Source organism: Melanostigma gelatinosum (assembly GCF_949748355.1).
Source record: "Melanostigma gelatinosum genome assembly, chromosome: 19".
Classification (NCBI taxonomy): Eukaryota; Metazoa; Chordata; class Actinopteri; order Perciformes; family Zoarcidae; genus Melanostigma; species Melanostigma gelatinosum.
Genome location: NC_136652.1, coordinates 9,639,588 through 9,656,100, shown reverse-complemented (window position 1 = coordinate 9,656,100; position 16,513 = coordinate 9,639,588). Strand labels below are relative to the sequence as shown.

Genomic DNA, 16,513 nt, shown 5'->3' with positions numbered 1-16,513 from the left:
ATCTACAACCAGCAAGAGTCGCATCCTGCAGACTTGTCCTGATAAGACACTGATCTGGATTTCCCTCTTGGGCCGGGGGGAGAGGGGAGAGAGGGGGGGACTCCAGAATTAGAAAAGGGCTAAATGAATCCCAAACATACAGTAGATGGTGTTCTGGAAGATCTGAGATACAGACTACACTGTTCACACAGTTGCTACTATCAGAGTACAAACATAAGTATAGTTGGTGTGCGAGGCCGCATCGCCGTGCTTGCATAGTGCCGACTGCCCGATTTGGGAAACCAGATGAATCTTTAAACCAATATTAACTCTTATCTGCCCCTTCTGTTTTGGATCTGTGCACGCGTGTTTGCTGATCGGAAAAATCACAGAAAAAACAAAACAAAGACTTCTCCCCGATCAGCAACACAATTCTTCATAAATGCCGCCTCCTGCAGTCGAGCAGCTGGAATATCGTCGAAACCCTTCAAGTGAATGTCTGTTTAACTAAAACACCTTTACCTTCCCAGCCAGGTGAAGGTAAAGGACAGGACCTGACCACAGCAACCACGTATAAGACGTTTAACAGAAAGCCGGGACGTTGATGCACCGTTGTTTGAAAAATAAATCAAGTGAAACCTGGAGGAAGGGAAAAGAGGTTTAAACAGAGCCAACATAGAGGTGAGAGAGCAGTGACAGTTCAGTCATTTGGCATAAAGTTAAACCATTCAGTCACAACACCAGACACAGTTTAACATACATTCTTTCACCACATCATGCCATCAACCCACACACACACACACACACGTGGACTTCAAGGGCCAGTAACAAGTGAGAGGTGGGCTGCATTCATCACAGAAGAAAAAAAAACGAAGAAAAAAAAGCCTTCACCATGATGATTTAGCAGTTTAAAGGCCTCACAAAAACACACGCATTAAAATCCTGTCCAGAAGTAGCCCGTCATGTTGAGTGGAGAACGGCCACACCAAACCCCAGTCAAAAACAAACAAGGTACATTTTAGGTTCCTTGCTTACGGTTTTCAAAGCCTCTAAAGTGTCTCTGTGATCTATTCGTTAGATTATTTGACGATGGAGACGTTCGGGAGGCCAATGTTCAGAAGATGGACCATCTTTGAGGATATTTAAATCACAAATGCTTTTAGAGTTTTCCACAATTCTTGTCCAGTTTTGAAGGAAGTAGAATAAATGAGAAGTCATTTAAAGGAATAGTTCTACTTTTTGGAGAAATACAAATACGGTTTCCTCTCTAGTTAGTCGATGAAGCAAAAACAAACATGTTGAGTGAATTTTAGAGGTGCTGGAGGTTTGAACTCTGGATGGAGCCAGGCTAGCCGTTTCCCCCTGCTTCCAGTCTTTATGCTAAGCTAAGCTGAGCTAATCACATACGTAACAAACATGAGATGGATATGGATCTTCCCATCGAACTCTGAAAAAAAAGCAAAGTGTATTTCACAAAAAGTACGAAACGGCTTCTTTAAATCGGCCTGATTGTAACAGGAGTTTGGTGCTGCAGAGTCTTCACCCCGAGAGAGAATAAACACAGTGGTGCTACATTCAAGCAAGTCAATAAACAGGAACACAAATACACACACACACGATAAACACTCTCGAACTTTCTTCTTCAGTCATTCAGAGTACAGTAATCAGACACCAGCAGTTCGAGCGTCTTGTCCGCTGCTCCTGACCGCTCATCAGTCTGATGTCGTCCCCACGTTCACCTCTCTTTAGAGAAAATAAAAAAAGTGCCAGTTTGTGTAGTCTCCTCCCCACCGCGCTCCCGTCCCCTCCTCGTGGTGCGACTGTGCTCTCGGGTCCTTACGTTTTTCTTGATTAATTAAGGGTGTGATTGAGCCTAAGCGTTTTAACGGAGCACCCTGCAGCGTGATGGTGGGAGGAGGAGGGAGGGACGGAGGGGGGAGTCACACCGAGGGCGCACGGCCTTGCTTCACTACAGCAGAGTTTTACTCCTCCACGTTGGTTAAAGATGAGAGAAAGGTCTGAGCTGCTCCAGCTGGACTTCCAGGGATATCCTCTCTTCAAGCAGGTCCTGGAAAATGACATGTTATCAGTGATCTTTTTTTTTTCACCAGAGGGGAAAAAAAGAGTCAGAAAGGAAACTTCTTAATCCCACGTACCTTCAGCTGTTGCTGCAGTTCACTGTTAAGTCGCGCCAACACTGTGTTTGTCTCCTTGTTTCTTCTGATTGAAGCTTGAATGGCCTTTTTGTCTTTTCCTACTGACCTGAAAACACACGCACGTTTGTTATTTTACTAAAATACATACAAAAACTAAATTAAACAACAACTGCCAAAGTCTTTTTACCTGGGGATGGAAGGCTGAGTGGCCAGGACGGCAGCTATGACGTTTGATTTCTGGGGACCATGTTGCTCGTCCTCCGGTCGAAGCTCGTCTTCAGATTTCAACCTTCGCCGCACAGGCTTTGGAGGAGGCGCGAGCGGACCAGACCCAGAACCAGAACCAGAACCTTTGGCCTGATGGGGGGGCATGAGAAAAAAAAGGTTCTATCTTTGTGTAGTTCTGCTGTTTGCAAGGAGGGAGCTTTTCACTGTTAAGTAATTCATGTATTTGCAAATAAAACGATAAATTGATTCATCGATTAGTCTCAAAAGGAGAAATTTCTTAGATACTGTTGGAAGTATCAGATCGTCTATTCAGTGTATTTATGTTCATGTTGACTCACAGAGTTGACAGTAGCTGAGGCTCTCTCGTCTGCTTGCCCGTCACTCTTGACTGTTCTTAAAGGGCCGGCTCCCTCCGAGGACTTCTCCACCTGCCGACACAAAAAAAACATGACAGCTTATCTGTAAAATGATGGGGCAAATTTTATTTTTACCATGCACAATAGATTTTTCACATACATCCATCAAATTTACTGTATTATGATCAGAACTTAAATTTTCTTATTATCATGATATTTGTGTTATTATAACGGGAAAGCGCTGACTCTCATGGCCATTATTGTTGTTGGAAATAAGAAATGTTCATCATGCGTGGATGTTGCTCAACCATGAATGGCAGAGCCCTCGCAATCTTATCTGAATACAAAAATGTACTGGACGATATTGTTTTGGTAAATATAAAGTTCAAATTAAGTTATTTCAGTTGACAGCTGATTGTTTGCATCGTGACTCATTGCTGTGAAAGCTTTGAACACTGAATGGCATCGTCAATAAAAAAAGATGGCAGACGCCTTCAGAGAGGAACGGTGTTCCTCACAGCATGGTCAGGTAACAAGAGTTAACTGTGAAGTGTTTACAATGAACAGCTACCTCGTGATAGAGACACACAAACTCCAGGTAACGACATACCTGTCCCGGCTCACTGTGCACATCGACCTCCGGCAGGCTGGAAGGCTGCTCAGATGCAGCGAAGGCCTTAAACTGACTGAAGTCAGCGAAATTGGGCTGCTGGGGAATCTGATGAGGGGAGGTGGTGGTAAGCGCCGCACCGCCTCCTGGTGCACCTTCAGCCTCCGCACGATGCCCAGTGTGTGGTGCTGACGTCTAGAGAGAGAGAGAGAGAGAGTAGGGTGAAGGCCATCATATTGTCGAGATAACCCTTGATGCAGGATTCATGGCGAGGAGATATCCGCCTTACCTGTGTGGGTAGCGGTCGAGGAGGCACGGCGGGCGGGTAAGCTATCGTGGAGGATTGTGGTTGTCCTGCAACAACCGCGGCAGCGAAGGTGCGGTTCATGTCGAGAGACGAGGAACGGGAGTGAGACGGGTGGGGGCGGGGTGGAGGCGGAGGCGGGGCTACTACCTTCAGAGCCTCTGGAGACGCTCCCGACTGAGACCTGAAGACAAACGGTTATGTTTCTGGAGGTTAGGAAAATGCACTCGAGCCGTAGTAAAAATCATTATCACGGGGCATTTATTCCTGCAAGAAGGAACAGCGTTGATTCACAGACAGAATGTACATCAAGGCTGCTCGGAGATCTGTCTCCGAGTCTCTGATATTTATACGGAGTAAACAACACGCAGTGGGCTGGCACAGGGTCGCTTACGTCACAAAGGATAACACACGAATCGCGTTTCACACGGGCGTCTACGTAGAGTATCTGGAACTTTTACAATTCGTTCTCGTACAAAAGGTCACTTTATCGTAATCAGGAAGTCATGGTGGCAAATCAGCTCGTAAGTATTGACGTCTTCTACAAGTTTATTATCATTCTTATTTAGGACAAACAGCTGAAGTGTTTTTTCGGCCGTCAACCGCTTCCTAATAGACTAAACAGCTGTGACGCTTAGTGTCGGTGAAAGTTCACACTAAACCATTTGAGGACACAGCTTTAAACACTAACGGAGGACATGAGCTTATGGTAAATGTATAACAGTCACTATTTATTAAATGCATAATGATTAGTCATTTAGATGTTCCCCCAACACTGGAGTTATGGAGAGGATATACATTTTTACTTTATCTATTTCCAATGCGGTGGAAAGATGGTCAAGAAACCAGATAAACTGATACAAAACTCAAAAACATGAACACAGTGGTTGATTGTCCAACAAAAGTAAGAAAACATAAACCTCAACAATAAAGAACATAAGCAAACTCAAATCACGTGATAGCCGCTGACCTTTGTCTTGTGGTTGGCTCCTGGTCTGAGGTGAAGGAGTCTGAACTGCTGTAACCATCACCTTCAGCGCAGACACACAGAAAAAAAACCATCCCATAAACATCTGATCAAGATCTGATTATCATGCGTTTACAAGAGATACAAAAGAGATTTTATTCCATGACAGGTTAGTTCCAACCTCACAGGGAGCACCAGGTTTGGACAGGGAGGAAGAATGTGTCAATTTTGATCCTTTTTTTTCTCTTCTTAAATTCACAACAGTGAGCCTGTCAGTGCGTTTGGTGGAGTTCCGTTTCTCTGGCACGGCAGCCCATCCTTTACTCACCTACAGTGTTGGCAGCTACGAACATGGAGGCAGGTAAATTGGCTTCTTCGGACAGTTCCGGAGGTTTAGCCAGCAGCGGACTGGTCGGGTGGTTGTGGTCTGAAGGATTGAGCAATAACAGGGAGGCCACAAGTGTTCAGTCAACCGTTAGAGAATAACTTCAAACAGTTCACAGAGTCACAGTCAGTAGCAGCTTCAGAAAGTAAACTAAAACAGATGTTTGATGACGTTAGTATACAACACTGATTTATGAAGTTGTAATCTCTGCTGTGGAGAGTCAGCCTTGAGGCCAGATGTTGTCTCACCACTGCCGGTCCTCTTCAGCTCCATCTCCTGCATGTGGATCTTACTGGGGGTCATCCGGATGGGGACTGGGTGGACGATGGCCGTGTCCTGAGGAACGGATATGTCGGGACAGGAGGTGAGAAAGACAGATTTATGACGTTTCACTGGAGATACGTTTGTAGTCCACATCACTGTATTATCCGTTTACTTTGTCAGGCTTTGCCTCCATCTATCAATCCACTTGGTTTGATACACAGCAGCCTATCAAATGACAGAGTAAAGACCCTAACTAAGTAGCTTTACTCTGTACAAGTACTGTACTGGAGTACAATTCTGGTGGGGGGGGGGGGGGGGGGTACAGCAATGCTCAGGTTCTGCTCAGTGATTTTACCCAAAAAACTATTTAAAGAAAGATGCACTCTCTTGCAATAAGGCAAATTGTTGTCATCAATACTGCACTTTCCACCAGATTTATAGTGCAGAGCTATTCGTGAGCATATTAATGCTGTAAGAAAAATAAATTCCGCCTCAGGAGCAAAAAAAAGGACTTGGACACTGCAAAGGTAAAAGACAAAGAACCGCAACATTTTAAGTACTTACAACATTTGACAATAAATGGAAAGTGTATCTGGCACAATCAGCAAATGCACAAGTGATTGGTGGATGTCACTGTAGGAAAAAAAAGGTGATGTCCAGTGGAGGCTAAGCCAGCCAAATCACACACTGGCTGCAGACTGCACTTTGAAAGAACATCATGCACAGAGAGAGAGAGAGAGAGAGAGAGAGAGAGAGAGAGAGAGAGAGAGAGAGAGAGAGAGAGAGAGAGAGAGAGAGAGAGAGAGCTCAGGGAGATCCAGAGAGGGTTAATGTCTGTGCATTAATGGTGAAACAAACCATGCATACTAAGTGATTGACTTACAGGGTCAGCTGGTGCAATGTTAGAGTCAAATTGGGTCAGAGTTTGTGAGCTGGAGGAGCGCTCGCTAAACGTCTCCCACTGCTGCAGGAGACAGACAGACAGTGAGAAAAAAACACGTCAGTCAGCCAGTGCAGTGACATCACACATTTACATCATCAGCCGGAGCCGCTACCGTCGTGTGACATCATCGGCCGCCGCCCGGACGACGTGGCGATGAGACATCGCCGGTGGGCGTGGAAAGGAAACAGACTTTCATACAGAACAGCAGGCTGAACGCCACAGTCCAGGTGGTGAGAGAAGAGGTGCTGGATTATCAGTAATTATGTTTGATGATGGAGAGGATGATAAAAGAAAAAGCACCTAATTTAACCCTGCGCAGTTAATTATGATGAATCAAATGCAAACACCGCAAAAGCAAACAAACATGGAGCTCACAGTATGTGTGAAGATACAATAGGTAATCGTGTGTGTGTGTGTGTGTGTGCACCTCGTTGCTCTGGTTCATCTCCGGCCAGGCCTGGTTGAGTGAAGGCATGGAGGGGGACTTGCTGGGGGTGACTTCCACCGGGGAGCCCGGGGAGCCCGAGTATCCGACGTCAGCAGTCTGCTCCGAGCCCTCTGAATCCCCAAAACAATACACACAGGTTAGCCGGGGTTCCCACCACACAACCAACGACACAACAATCAATAATAGATAAAAACACACCCTTGTTCAACTAAATTTACTCGCAATCCATGGCTAAAAAGATTTACATGGAACGTGACACCCAAAAGAGATACATAACCGTCTAATGTGTTGCAATTCTCTTCAAATACAGAAAACAATGATCTGCATTGCAAAAAAAGTGTCAGTTTTTCTTTGCAAGGTAAATTGTTCTGGCAAGCTAATGAGAGGACGAGAGGACGTGACGTTAAGAGGGCAGCAGAAACGTACAGTAGCTCCATCATAGAATGTGAATCTATAGATGAGATACCGCGATTCAGGTGGAGCACACTGCAGAGCTGTCACCTCTCAGGTTTTATGAGGCCTGAGCTTGGGAAATAGGGGAGGCAGCAAAACAGAGGAGACACAGAGCGTCACAGAGAGAGAGCGAGACGGTGTACCTGCTGAGTCATCCAGGTCAATCAGCTTTGGCATCAGGCTCTCGGGCAGCTTCTCGGGGAGGTCGTAGCCATTCTTTCTGGCCACAACCAGGTGGAAGGCAGCGCAGAACTCGTCCAGTGTCAGAGCTCCGTCTTTATCGAAGTCTGACAGCTCCCTTCAAAACACACGCTAGACATTAGTGAGTCTGCCAGCCTCACTAAACGCATCGCAATAGCTGCAGAAGAGAGTTTTTCTCGAAATGGATCCATTCAATTAATCATTTAAGTAATTTATTAAGTATAAAAAAGGAAGAATTTAGATTTCTACAGATTCTCATTTATCAGAAAATGCAAATTTTCTCCTTTTCCTTTCAGATATTGAACAGACTAAATTACACACCACAGAATTGAAATAAACAAACACAGCAGAGCTCAGAGAGTGAAGACTCACCAAATATGTGACAACTCTAAAATCGGTAGTTTTGATTTGGTGAAGAATTCTTTTGCGGCTGAACCTGAAACACACCGGAACAGATGATTAAAACAATCCTCTTGGTGTGTGTGTGTGTGTGTGTGTGTGTGTGTGTGTGTGTGTGTGTGTGTGTGTGTTCCTGCATTCTCCTACCAGGTATGAAGCCGGTGAGGTCTGGCTGAATGGTTTTGAACTGGTTGATATAATACTGTCTTTGCTCGTCTGTGATCTTCCACGGGTCGTCGTAGCCGCTGGACTGTCGCTGGATCTCATTGGTCGTTGCTGCCGAGGCCACCGTTCGTATCGTTGTGCTGTCCTGCATGAAGCACAGGGGACATTTCCACAAACATTTCTGCGTTTGTTTACTGGAGTGAAGTGAAAACCTCACTGGCAATAAACATTTGTCTAATTTAGATTGCGATTCAGCACATAATTAAGTAACGCGCGTTACGTATTCAACTGCAGTTTCTTCAGTATGTACTGTAGTCGACTTTCTGACCAGTTTTTGACTGTACAAACTGTTAAAAAGTCATATAAATGTGGTCTGAATGTGGCACAGCAAAAGGGATGTGGACAGACACGAGACCAAATATCAGATCCCATCAATGACAATTTGACAAATTTAATTCCATCATCTAAACCGCTAAAAATCAGCATGTCACCCGTCTGAAGTCAGGCACTGAGCAGAGAGGCTTCTACAGCTTTTCACTTTGCCTGAGCAATGTCACACAAGTTGCTTGCTGAGTTTTAGGCGACTAGCAGATAAAGCACTGATATTGAAATATTGGCTCATGTTCGAGGCACCACTGTGGTTAGTGAGATTACGTTCTATGTTTGCAATGTCTGACGGACATTTTCCATCTGATGAAAGAGGTTGATGGCGTTTGCCCTCCTGATGAAGTCACTCATAATATATACTGAAGTCTTATTGTATTACCCTCTGCCTTGACTATATGTACGCTTATTTTTATGGTTCTATTTTGTCACCACAAACCCCATTTCCACTGTGGGATTAGCTGATGGTGTTGCATGACCAGCAGTCTGTAGTTCAAGTTATTCCCAAACTGTTTTTTTTAGCATCAGGGCCAGAATGAAAGGGTAGGGGTTTGCTTGTCAGCTGAAGAATTTAAAACTGAATTGCTTCAGCAACAAGTATGTCTGACCAGCGCTAGTACTGAGGGACAGACACGTGACACTGCCCTACCTGGGCTGACGAGGGATGCATTCCTGGGATGGATGGCGGGGTGTCTGCTGTGAAACTGACCCAACTTTCCTGACCTGGAGGCGGGGGCGAGTGGGACGGCCACATTCCATCAACGGGCACTGGACCTGTAGCGGGGGGGAGAGAGGAAAGCACACATTTACATCCAACGATACACAAATAAATACACTGCAAGAGTCATTAGGAAAAGAGAAGGGCTGCAACTATCGACTCTTCAGCTCCTGAGAGGATTATATTCATGTTCTTTGTAATATCTCAATCACACTTTGTGCTGATGAAAGCATGGCACGGGGCATGTGATGTCTCCTTTGTTCCTCTAATGACAAACTGCCACTCTCAGCAAACACCAGGAAGTAACACAAACACAACCAGTATGTGCTCTGTGCCACAGCTGCCATCGCCTTTTCTGCCAAATTTGTCGTACTTTCATTGTTGTCGACACTTCAGAAAGCACACTCTTCTCCAAAAAAAAAAATATATATATATATATATATATATTAGCATCCACCTTGTGGTGTCTTCCTATTGACTGTAATTTAGTGCTGCGACTAACGATTATTTTCAGTATTAGTTAAACTGTTAAATAGAGAAAAAACAAAGATATTTAGTTTAACATGACATAAACTGATATCGAATAAAAAGCAGGAAACACTCGAGGTATTTCTTTATCAATTCACTTTCTAATTCTTCATCACCATCTTCTCTTGAGCGGCAGTGGGTCGGTGGACGTTACCTGCTTGCGGTTCTCTGAAATGCGTCCACACAGCTCCAGCTGGAGCCACCGCCGTCTGTCTGTCTGCGTTTCCTCCGCTGGGCTGCCGCTTGTGTTTCCTCCACGAGTGAGGGGAGGTGGGGGGAGACTGGTGAGGGGAGACCACGGGGGACGTCGTTTCGGGCTGGTAACGCACGTAAAAATACAATCAATCTTGTGAAATATGCAAACAGATGAAGACGGCATTCAGTAAACACCTGAACAACTGCAGATTAAATGAGAATAAACATTAAACATGTAATCTTCTTAAAATCTTAATTAGAAGCTCAGCGTGCAGAAGTGCAGCCACAACTGTCTTATCGTGGTTGCACATGTTATGAGTATTAACTTTCAGATCCAATCTCATTATAATACAAGATTTCCATCCGGAACATGCCACATCCGCGCAAATAAATGCTGCTTCAAGGCTTTCTCTCTGCTCATCACAGATATGGATGTTCAAGCAGCCAGCCAGCGAAACAGATTCATATCGATATGAGGTCTGTGTAACCGACACGCAACACACTGTGGGTTTCAGCAAAGAAAATGTCAGCAGCGGACAAAATTTCTGAGCGTAATTTGAACTAGAAAGACTTAAAACATGCACAGGAAACAGTAGTCCAGTATAGATAGTGGCGTATCTGTAGTATTTAAGTGTTCCATGTACACGATAGGAGTGCAATGACTAACCTGTGGTTCTGTGCTGGGTGTCAGGGGCTGGATGACCTCGTGGGCAGGAAGTGAAGTGGACGACGGGGGTCCTTTCTTGCTCTGGAACCCCCTGCCTGGCGGTCTGGGCATCACTGCAGCGGCGGAGGCCGGGTACAACCCCTGACTGTCGGAGTCCTGGTACAGAGCCGCGTGCCTCGCCTCCGCCTCATTCTTCCCCACCACGAACCTGGGCAGTGGCAGGTCTTTGACTGGTGGGACAGGAATCCATGCACAGGATTAGAGGAAACATTCAGATTGATTGGTTTGTTTGTTTTAGGTGCTCTGATGCACTAAACAGGAGGAAATTTGTCAGGTGTCATCAGCCGGTTACTCCTCGCTGATGAGTTTACTTGTTTTGGTGAAGCCGCTTTCCTTCATCCTGCCTCGTGTGCTTCTACTTCAGTTATTGACTCCAGAGATTACCCAGAATGCCTAGAGAAGGAGCATGACCTTTTTGCAATCGGCTGTGGTTTATATGCGTTAGTGTAGTAATGAAAACGACAGCGTGTAAACAGGTCCGACGGCTTCCTCATAATAAAGCGTGGACTCAGTGCTGGTCTGTTGATGCTACTGCCGCTGCAGTAAACGGTGTGTTTGTCTCCTCTTCAGTGGATTTGCATGACATTTAAATGTCAGACCAAAATAGTGACATTGTGGGGAAAAGTCCTCGCTCTTGGTTCGCCACACGAACGACGACAAAACTAGATATTTGCAACCATTGAAAAATAGCTTGATAAACAACTATATACTGATGATATAGAATAACTTTCTATTCAATATATCAGCATGACCAGGGTGACTTTAGGCTTTCTGATAGCACAAAGCAAGTGAACATTTTAAACCATTGAATTCCCTGGAAATACTTCTGAGACAGCCCCATCTTTAAGAGCCAAAGGTTTCTTCAGTCCAAAAAACATCCCCAAACCCAACACGCATCACATTGTACATCACGACCACTTTTGGTTTGAGGAAGTGGCCACCCCTGTGTTTCCTTATATTTATTCAAATTATGAAATTATTTCAGCAACTCCATGTTGCAATATTTCAGGTCAAAACGAGTAACTCAGAGGGCGACTGTGACATCTTCCCTTGTGTAGTTTTTGAGAGCAGTCACGCCAAAGACAAACAGAAAAATGCAATTTTGCAGTTAGACCCTCGAGGGCTTTGACTACAGACTGTTTCGTACAAAGATAAATAGAAAGCTCTTATTATCAAGCAGCTGATAACACAAATATTGGGCTACTACCAACTTCTGTGCAGACTGGCTAAATGGCTCAAATCATTTCTGATTACATTTTTGTCCAAAGTAAACAATATTTTTCCCCATATACACACACACAAGCGTTTGTGTAATTGTTTTTTACATGTTACTGATATTAAGCATATAATTTACAGTTAGTTAACACAGGCTGCATTCTTTAAGACTTTTAATTTGAAGATTGCTATCCCTCCCCCTGCTCCCTGTCCCATGACGTCCTCAAATTCATTAAGCTAGCATTTCTGAAACAGGATTTTGCCTGCCCTAGAGTAGACACACAAAACCCTTTTGAGTCCAGAGTCACTGGTATGTTTTATATGATGGTGCTTTTAGTGGGAATCTGCCCAGGCTTGTGCGAGCAGGTTCTGAAGTAAAGATAAATGGTTCAATTCATCGCTGGACTCACCCGAGTTGAGGCTTTCCACCCTCAGGGGCAGACCGGACTGGCCGATGGCAATAAGCTTCAGAGCGATGTAGAACTGGCTCCGCCCGAAGTGACCCAGCCGAGTGGCTCCACAGAGCTCTGTGATCTAAACCCACACACACACGCAAAGGAACAAGGAGGAATAGTTAACAATACTGCATTCATATGAAACTCTGATATTAACCATTACTGAGAGACGAGCAGACAGACTATTCATAACCTACAGAATTTTACATGGAAGAGTTAAACAAGAAAATAAACAATATATAACCATCATTCAGAGTTTGCTTTAACAAGATGCTGATTGTTTTGCAAGACTTACTTAGTTAATGTGATGTGGTTTACCTGCTTCAAGTCACAAATAAACGACACAAGAAACAGGCTCATTTACTCAGCTTATTGGCAGCTGATCAGCGGGATAATAAGCCTTATTATCACATATTTGGTTGTACTTGACGTCATGCTGAGCAGGCTTTTTTTTTTATTTATCCAGAATGGTAGACTGACCATTCACACAGACTACAAAGTGTGTAAACTGTGCACAGAAAGAAACACATAGGAGATAATGTAATTTGGGTGGGGCGTGGGGGGTGTCGCATGATAAATACGTGGGCAACAGGAACCTGTGGACGATTGACTACCAGGGAGTCAAAAACTCATCACATTAAGATGAGTCCTTCAGTGCTGAGAGGCACAACATCGACTACTGCACAGCTGACTGATCCCGTTCTTGCTGACAAAGGATTTATTCTGGAGTACGTCCAGATTTTCTCCGCCTGTTACAACGCGACACTGTAGCTGTACGTGTCCGATTGGCCACCACAGTGTACATTTTGAAAGTAGACGATTACAACACTGCCCGATTCTTCCACCACACAGCTCCCCCTTGTTAACCTTGAAACAGGGTTCTGACTCACAAACTGCAAATACCGGCCTGTTGCGAAAACCTGGAGTCACAACACACACAAGAAGAAGAAAAAATGGAGCTGCTGCATTTGAGATGGCTGCTCATAACTCTTAGTTAACAGAGCAGTGGCCGTGCGGATGGCATCAAGGTTGATGTGAACGTAACATGAATTTTGAGTATCAGTGGGTTAAGGTCCGTGTATGGAGTGGTCTCACTGACATCACGATCTCCTTAGTTACCAGGTCGGTCGGCCATGTTGGAGTACATACAGATCCTCCATGGCGGCGAGTAAACAAGGAAGTGCGGCGAAAATACCATACTTTGAATCACTGGATAGTGCATCAAAGGTTCGCTACCTTGCCAAATTGAAGGTTATTGGTAACTTGGATCCTTATACGATGAGTGCAGATCGTTTCAGTGCCGATCCTACTTATCTTCCATCGGTAAACTACGCCAACATCTACACGTATCTCGTGAACACCCCCAGTCCTTACACAAAAGACGAGTTGGAGTGCTACAAAGGGCTCGACGCTTATAATCAGTTTGTCAGTGGATGGGTCCGAGACGTCAAAGCAACGGTCGTCGAGAATTCTCATCTCGTCATTGGAAGGGTAAATATATACAGATCTGGTCAGATATTTAGCAATATTCTATGTTTACTCAGCGCAAACAGACACGTGTGTTTGTTTACATTGTACGTGCATGTCATTGTGTGCGTGTGTGTAGGAATTCACTTTCAACTAACTCCTAACTTCATCCCCCCCCCCACACATATATATATATATATATATATATATATATATATATATATATATATATATATATATATATATATATATATATATATATATATATATATATATATACATGATACGACGTTAAACTCATATCAAGCAATGCTGAGGCTGCATCGCTGTGTTTCGCCTGTTGTACACGCTCGACACATCTCTGGCACCGACTGCTGTCACGGGCCGATGAAGCTTCGGTAACCTTCTCATGTCCATGTTTAATTTATATTTCCTTTATTAAATACTGTTCACAAACGAATTTGTAAATAAAATCACTGACCACTTATAAAGTGATCCGCACATACTCGAGTGTACCCCAAATTCGATTCCTTTATATCCCGAGAGATGCGCGACAGCCATTTCTGGCGACGTCGCTTGGATAGCTCCTTCGTGTCATTTCCTTGATGTGTAATGACCGCTGGCAAACCAAAGAATGATTTCTTGTCTCTATCAGCTCTGCTGCCACAACCAAAGACAGCACAAAAGTTCACCATGATCGATAGGTTCTGCGACTCAGCCGTGCATGCCAGTGGCTGTGTGTACTCCAACATGTACTCCAACATGGCCGACAGCTAAACTGTGACGTCACACGAGACCACTCCATAGGCAGGTTGAATGAAAACACCATTCCTAAATCAGGTATTTTTGATCAGCTGGTGGTATGTTAGGCAACAGCTATTATAAATCACATTGACATGTATACACCGACATTGAGTCTGCTTTTCCATCAGGTCAGCTCAAGCCAGTGGCGAGCAAAAATAACAGAGTTTAATGGAGTGAGAAGACAGGAAAGAGTGGACAGTAATCTGAAGCAAAGGGCTGATGGAGGAGATAATTTACTACAACGTTATGTACATTGGACGCTGTTCAACACATGCCCATAAAGAGATGCATGGAGAGCAGACATACAAGCGTCTGGTATATGAATAAGATGTCAATTTGAGACCAAGATGTTCAGCTAAAGTAAATGATGTGACTTGGCTGCCCCACTCTCTTTGGCTAAGGCTAACATTAGCCAGAAGAAGGTGTGTCTCTTCTGCTGCGCAGCATTGCTAACCACCATGGCACAGCCATAGCTTAACCTGGAGGACAGGTCAGCTCTGACAGCCAGGCAAGTTTGTAAAAATGTCCATTAACAGCCTCACAGTCTTGAGGACAACACTTTCAAAACTGGCACTGGCTAACGCTAGCTTACCTGCAGGACAACTTCGCTGGGTATCTGGGCCGCCCGGAAAAGGTCAAGAACTCTCCCATTGGAAGCCACTTTTTTGGTGTTGTCCGTGTCGCAGTACGCGAACAAATCCGAGTAATATTTCTGCTCGACATCAGTAAGCGTTAGACTTTCCATTGTAGTGCCAACTGACCCTGAAAAACCAGACTACTTGGCCGTTCGTTAGCCCTTAGCCAATGGCTAGGGCAGGATCCAAAAAATGGGCGAGACTTCAGGATCCCAACTTAGCTAGCGTTGCTGCACTAGCTAGGTTAGCAGTAATAATGTTATCAGCGCGCTCTGTCGACTTGTTGTCGCCTGGTCCTACTCTGTACAAAAAAAACGCAAATACTATCTGTTGATAAAGACAGCGGATCAACACTCAAGTACTCAAACAATGAATGTTTACATACAGTTAATTACTTAGTTAACTTGTTGGGCTCAGCCAAGCCAAGTAGCCAACAGCTGGCTAGCAGTACAGCGAGCTAAAGGCTACCTTGAATCAAAGTCAGTGGCACTAACGTTAAGCTAACTAGCAAGTCGCAAAGTGCGTCCCCTTCCTCAGCCTGGACGTCTACTGCGTTAATCTCACGTTATGGCACTTCTTCTCTCTCTGATCCGTTGTGGGCCGGCTTTACTGCGTTTCACTGGAAACAAATTCCTCAGCGGGGCCGTTAGAAGTAAAGTTTCATGGTCTTTGGGTTCCTTCCTGTAGTAATCTTAGCCGCCATTCCTACCACCAGTGTCAAGCCTGGTAAAGTAACACTTCCGGTAGGATTTTTCAAAATAAAACACCGGTTGACGCGCATTTAATCCAGCGCCCTTTAAATGGCTCTTATTTAACCCATTTAATCCCGAATTTCCCAGACATGAAAATATCAAAATCATGTGTCATTAGTAACTCTTTGAAATAAATAACAACTCTTTGAAATAAAAAATCGTTATTTCGTATTTTTAATACGAGGTGGAAAAGAGTGTTGGTGGGATATTGTGTAGACATTTATTGACTAAATTAACATCTTTCTCCTTGTATTAAAATTCTTATAAACCTCTGCCAGCAACCTTTGGGATGTGGTGCAAAGGTATACGCACTACATCCCAAAGGTGTGCTATTGGATTGAGCTCTGGTGACTGTGGAGGCCATTTCAGAACAGTGAAGTCATTGTCATGTTTCAGGAAAACAGTTTGACATGATTTGAGCATTGTGACATGGCGCAGGGCCGGCTCGCAGGGTATTCCTGATGTCCCCTCAGCAACGTTTTACAGCCCTTGATGGGGGCCCAGCGAGGGGCCAGATGAGATGTATAATCTCTCGTGTTCTGGGTCTTATGATCTAGTTACATTGATATGAGTATAGGTTTTTACTCATCCCTTGTCCTTCTTCATTGACATTCTCTTACAGACCACCACCGTCAACAAACACCAACACAGAGCCAAATGAGCTCAAACCACTCCCGGAATACTACAGGCACAAATGCAATCTAGATGTATTTATTTTACCTTCATATAACCAGATAAGTCAATTGAAACTATGTTCATGAATTTGCCAGAGCGT

At 44.4% G+C, this 16,513-nt stretch overlaps 1 protein-coding gene across 2 annotated transcripts; it reads right to left on the bottom strand.

Moving 5' to 3' along the window:
• Positions 1 to 1,425: 1,425 nt before the first annotated feature.
• On the bottom strand, positions 1,426 to 15,664 carry reps1 (RALBP1 associated Eps domain containing 1). Of its 2 annotated transcripts, XM_079290694.1 has the most exons (19): positions 14,944 to 15,664; positions 12,036 to 12,159; positions 10,351 to 10,580; positions 9,643 to 9,805; positions 8,892 to 9,016; positions 7,841 to 8,003; positions 7,667 to 7,730; positions 7,237 to 7,391; positions 6,620 to 6,750; positions 6,133 to 6,213; positions 5,234 to 5,321; positions 4,929 to 5,027; positions 4,604 to 4,664; positions 3,619 to 3,817; positions 3,330 to 3,524; positions 2,702 to 2,791; positions 2,323 to 2,492; positions 2,136 to 2,241; positions 1,426 to 2,047 (listed from the first exon to the last, which is right to left on the bottom strand). In XM_079290694.1, the coding sequence occupies exons 1-19, from the start codon at positions 15,094 to 15,096 to the stop codon at positions 1,979 to 1,981; spliced, it is 2,466 nt and encodes an 821-aa protein (XP_079146820.1). In that variant the 5' UTR covers positions 15,097 to 15,664; the 3' UTR covers positions 1,426 to 1,978. The 2 variants fall into 2 exon arrangements, with proteins under 2 accessions (XP_079146820.1, XP_079146821.1); XM_079290695.1 differs by lacking the exon at positions 6,133 to 6,213.
• Positions 15,665 to 16,513: the final 849 nt, after the last annotated feature.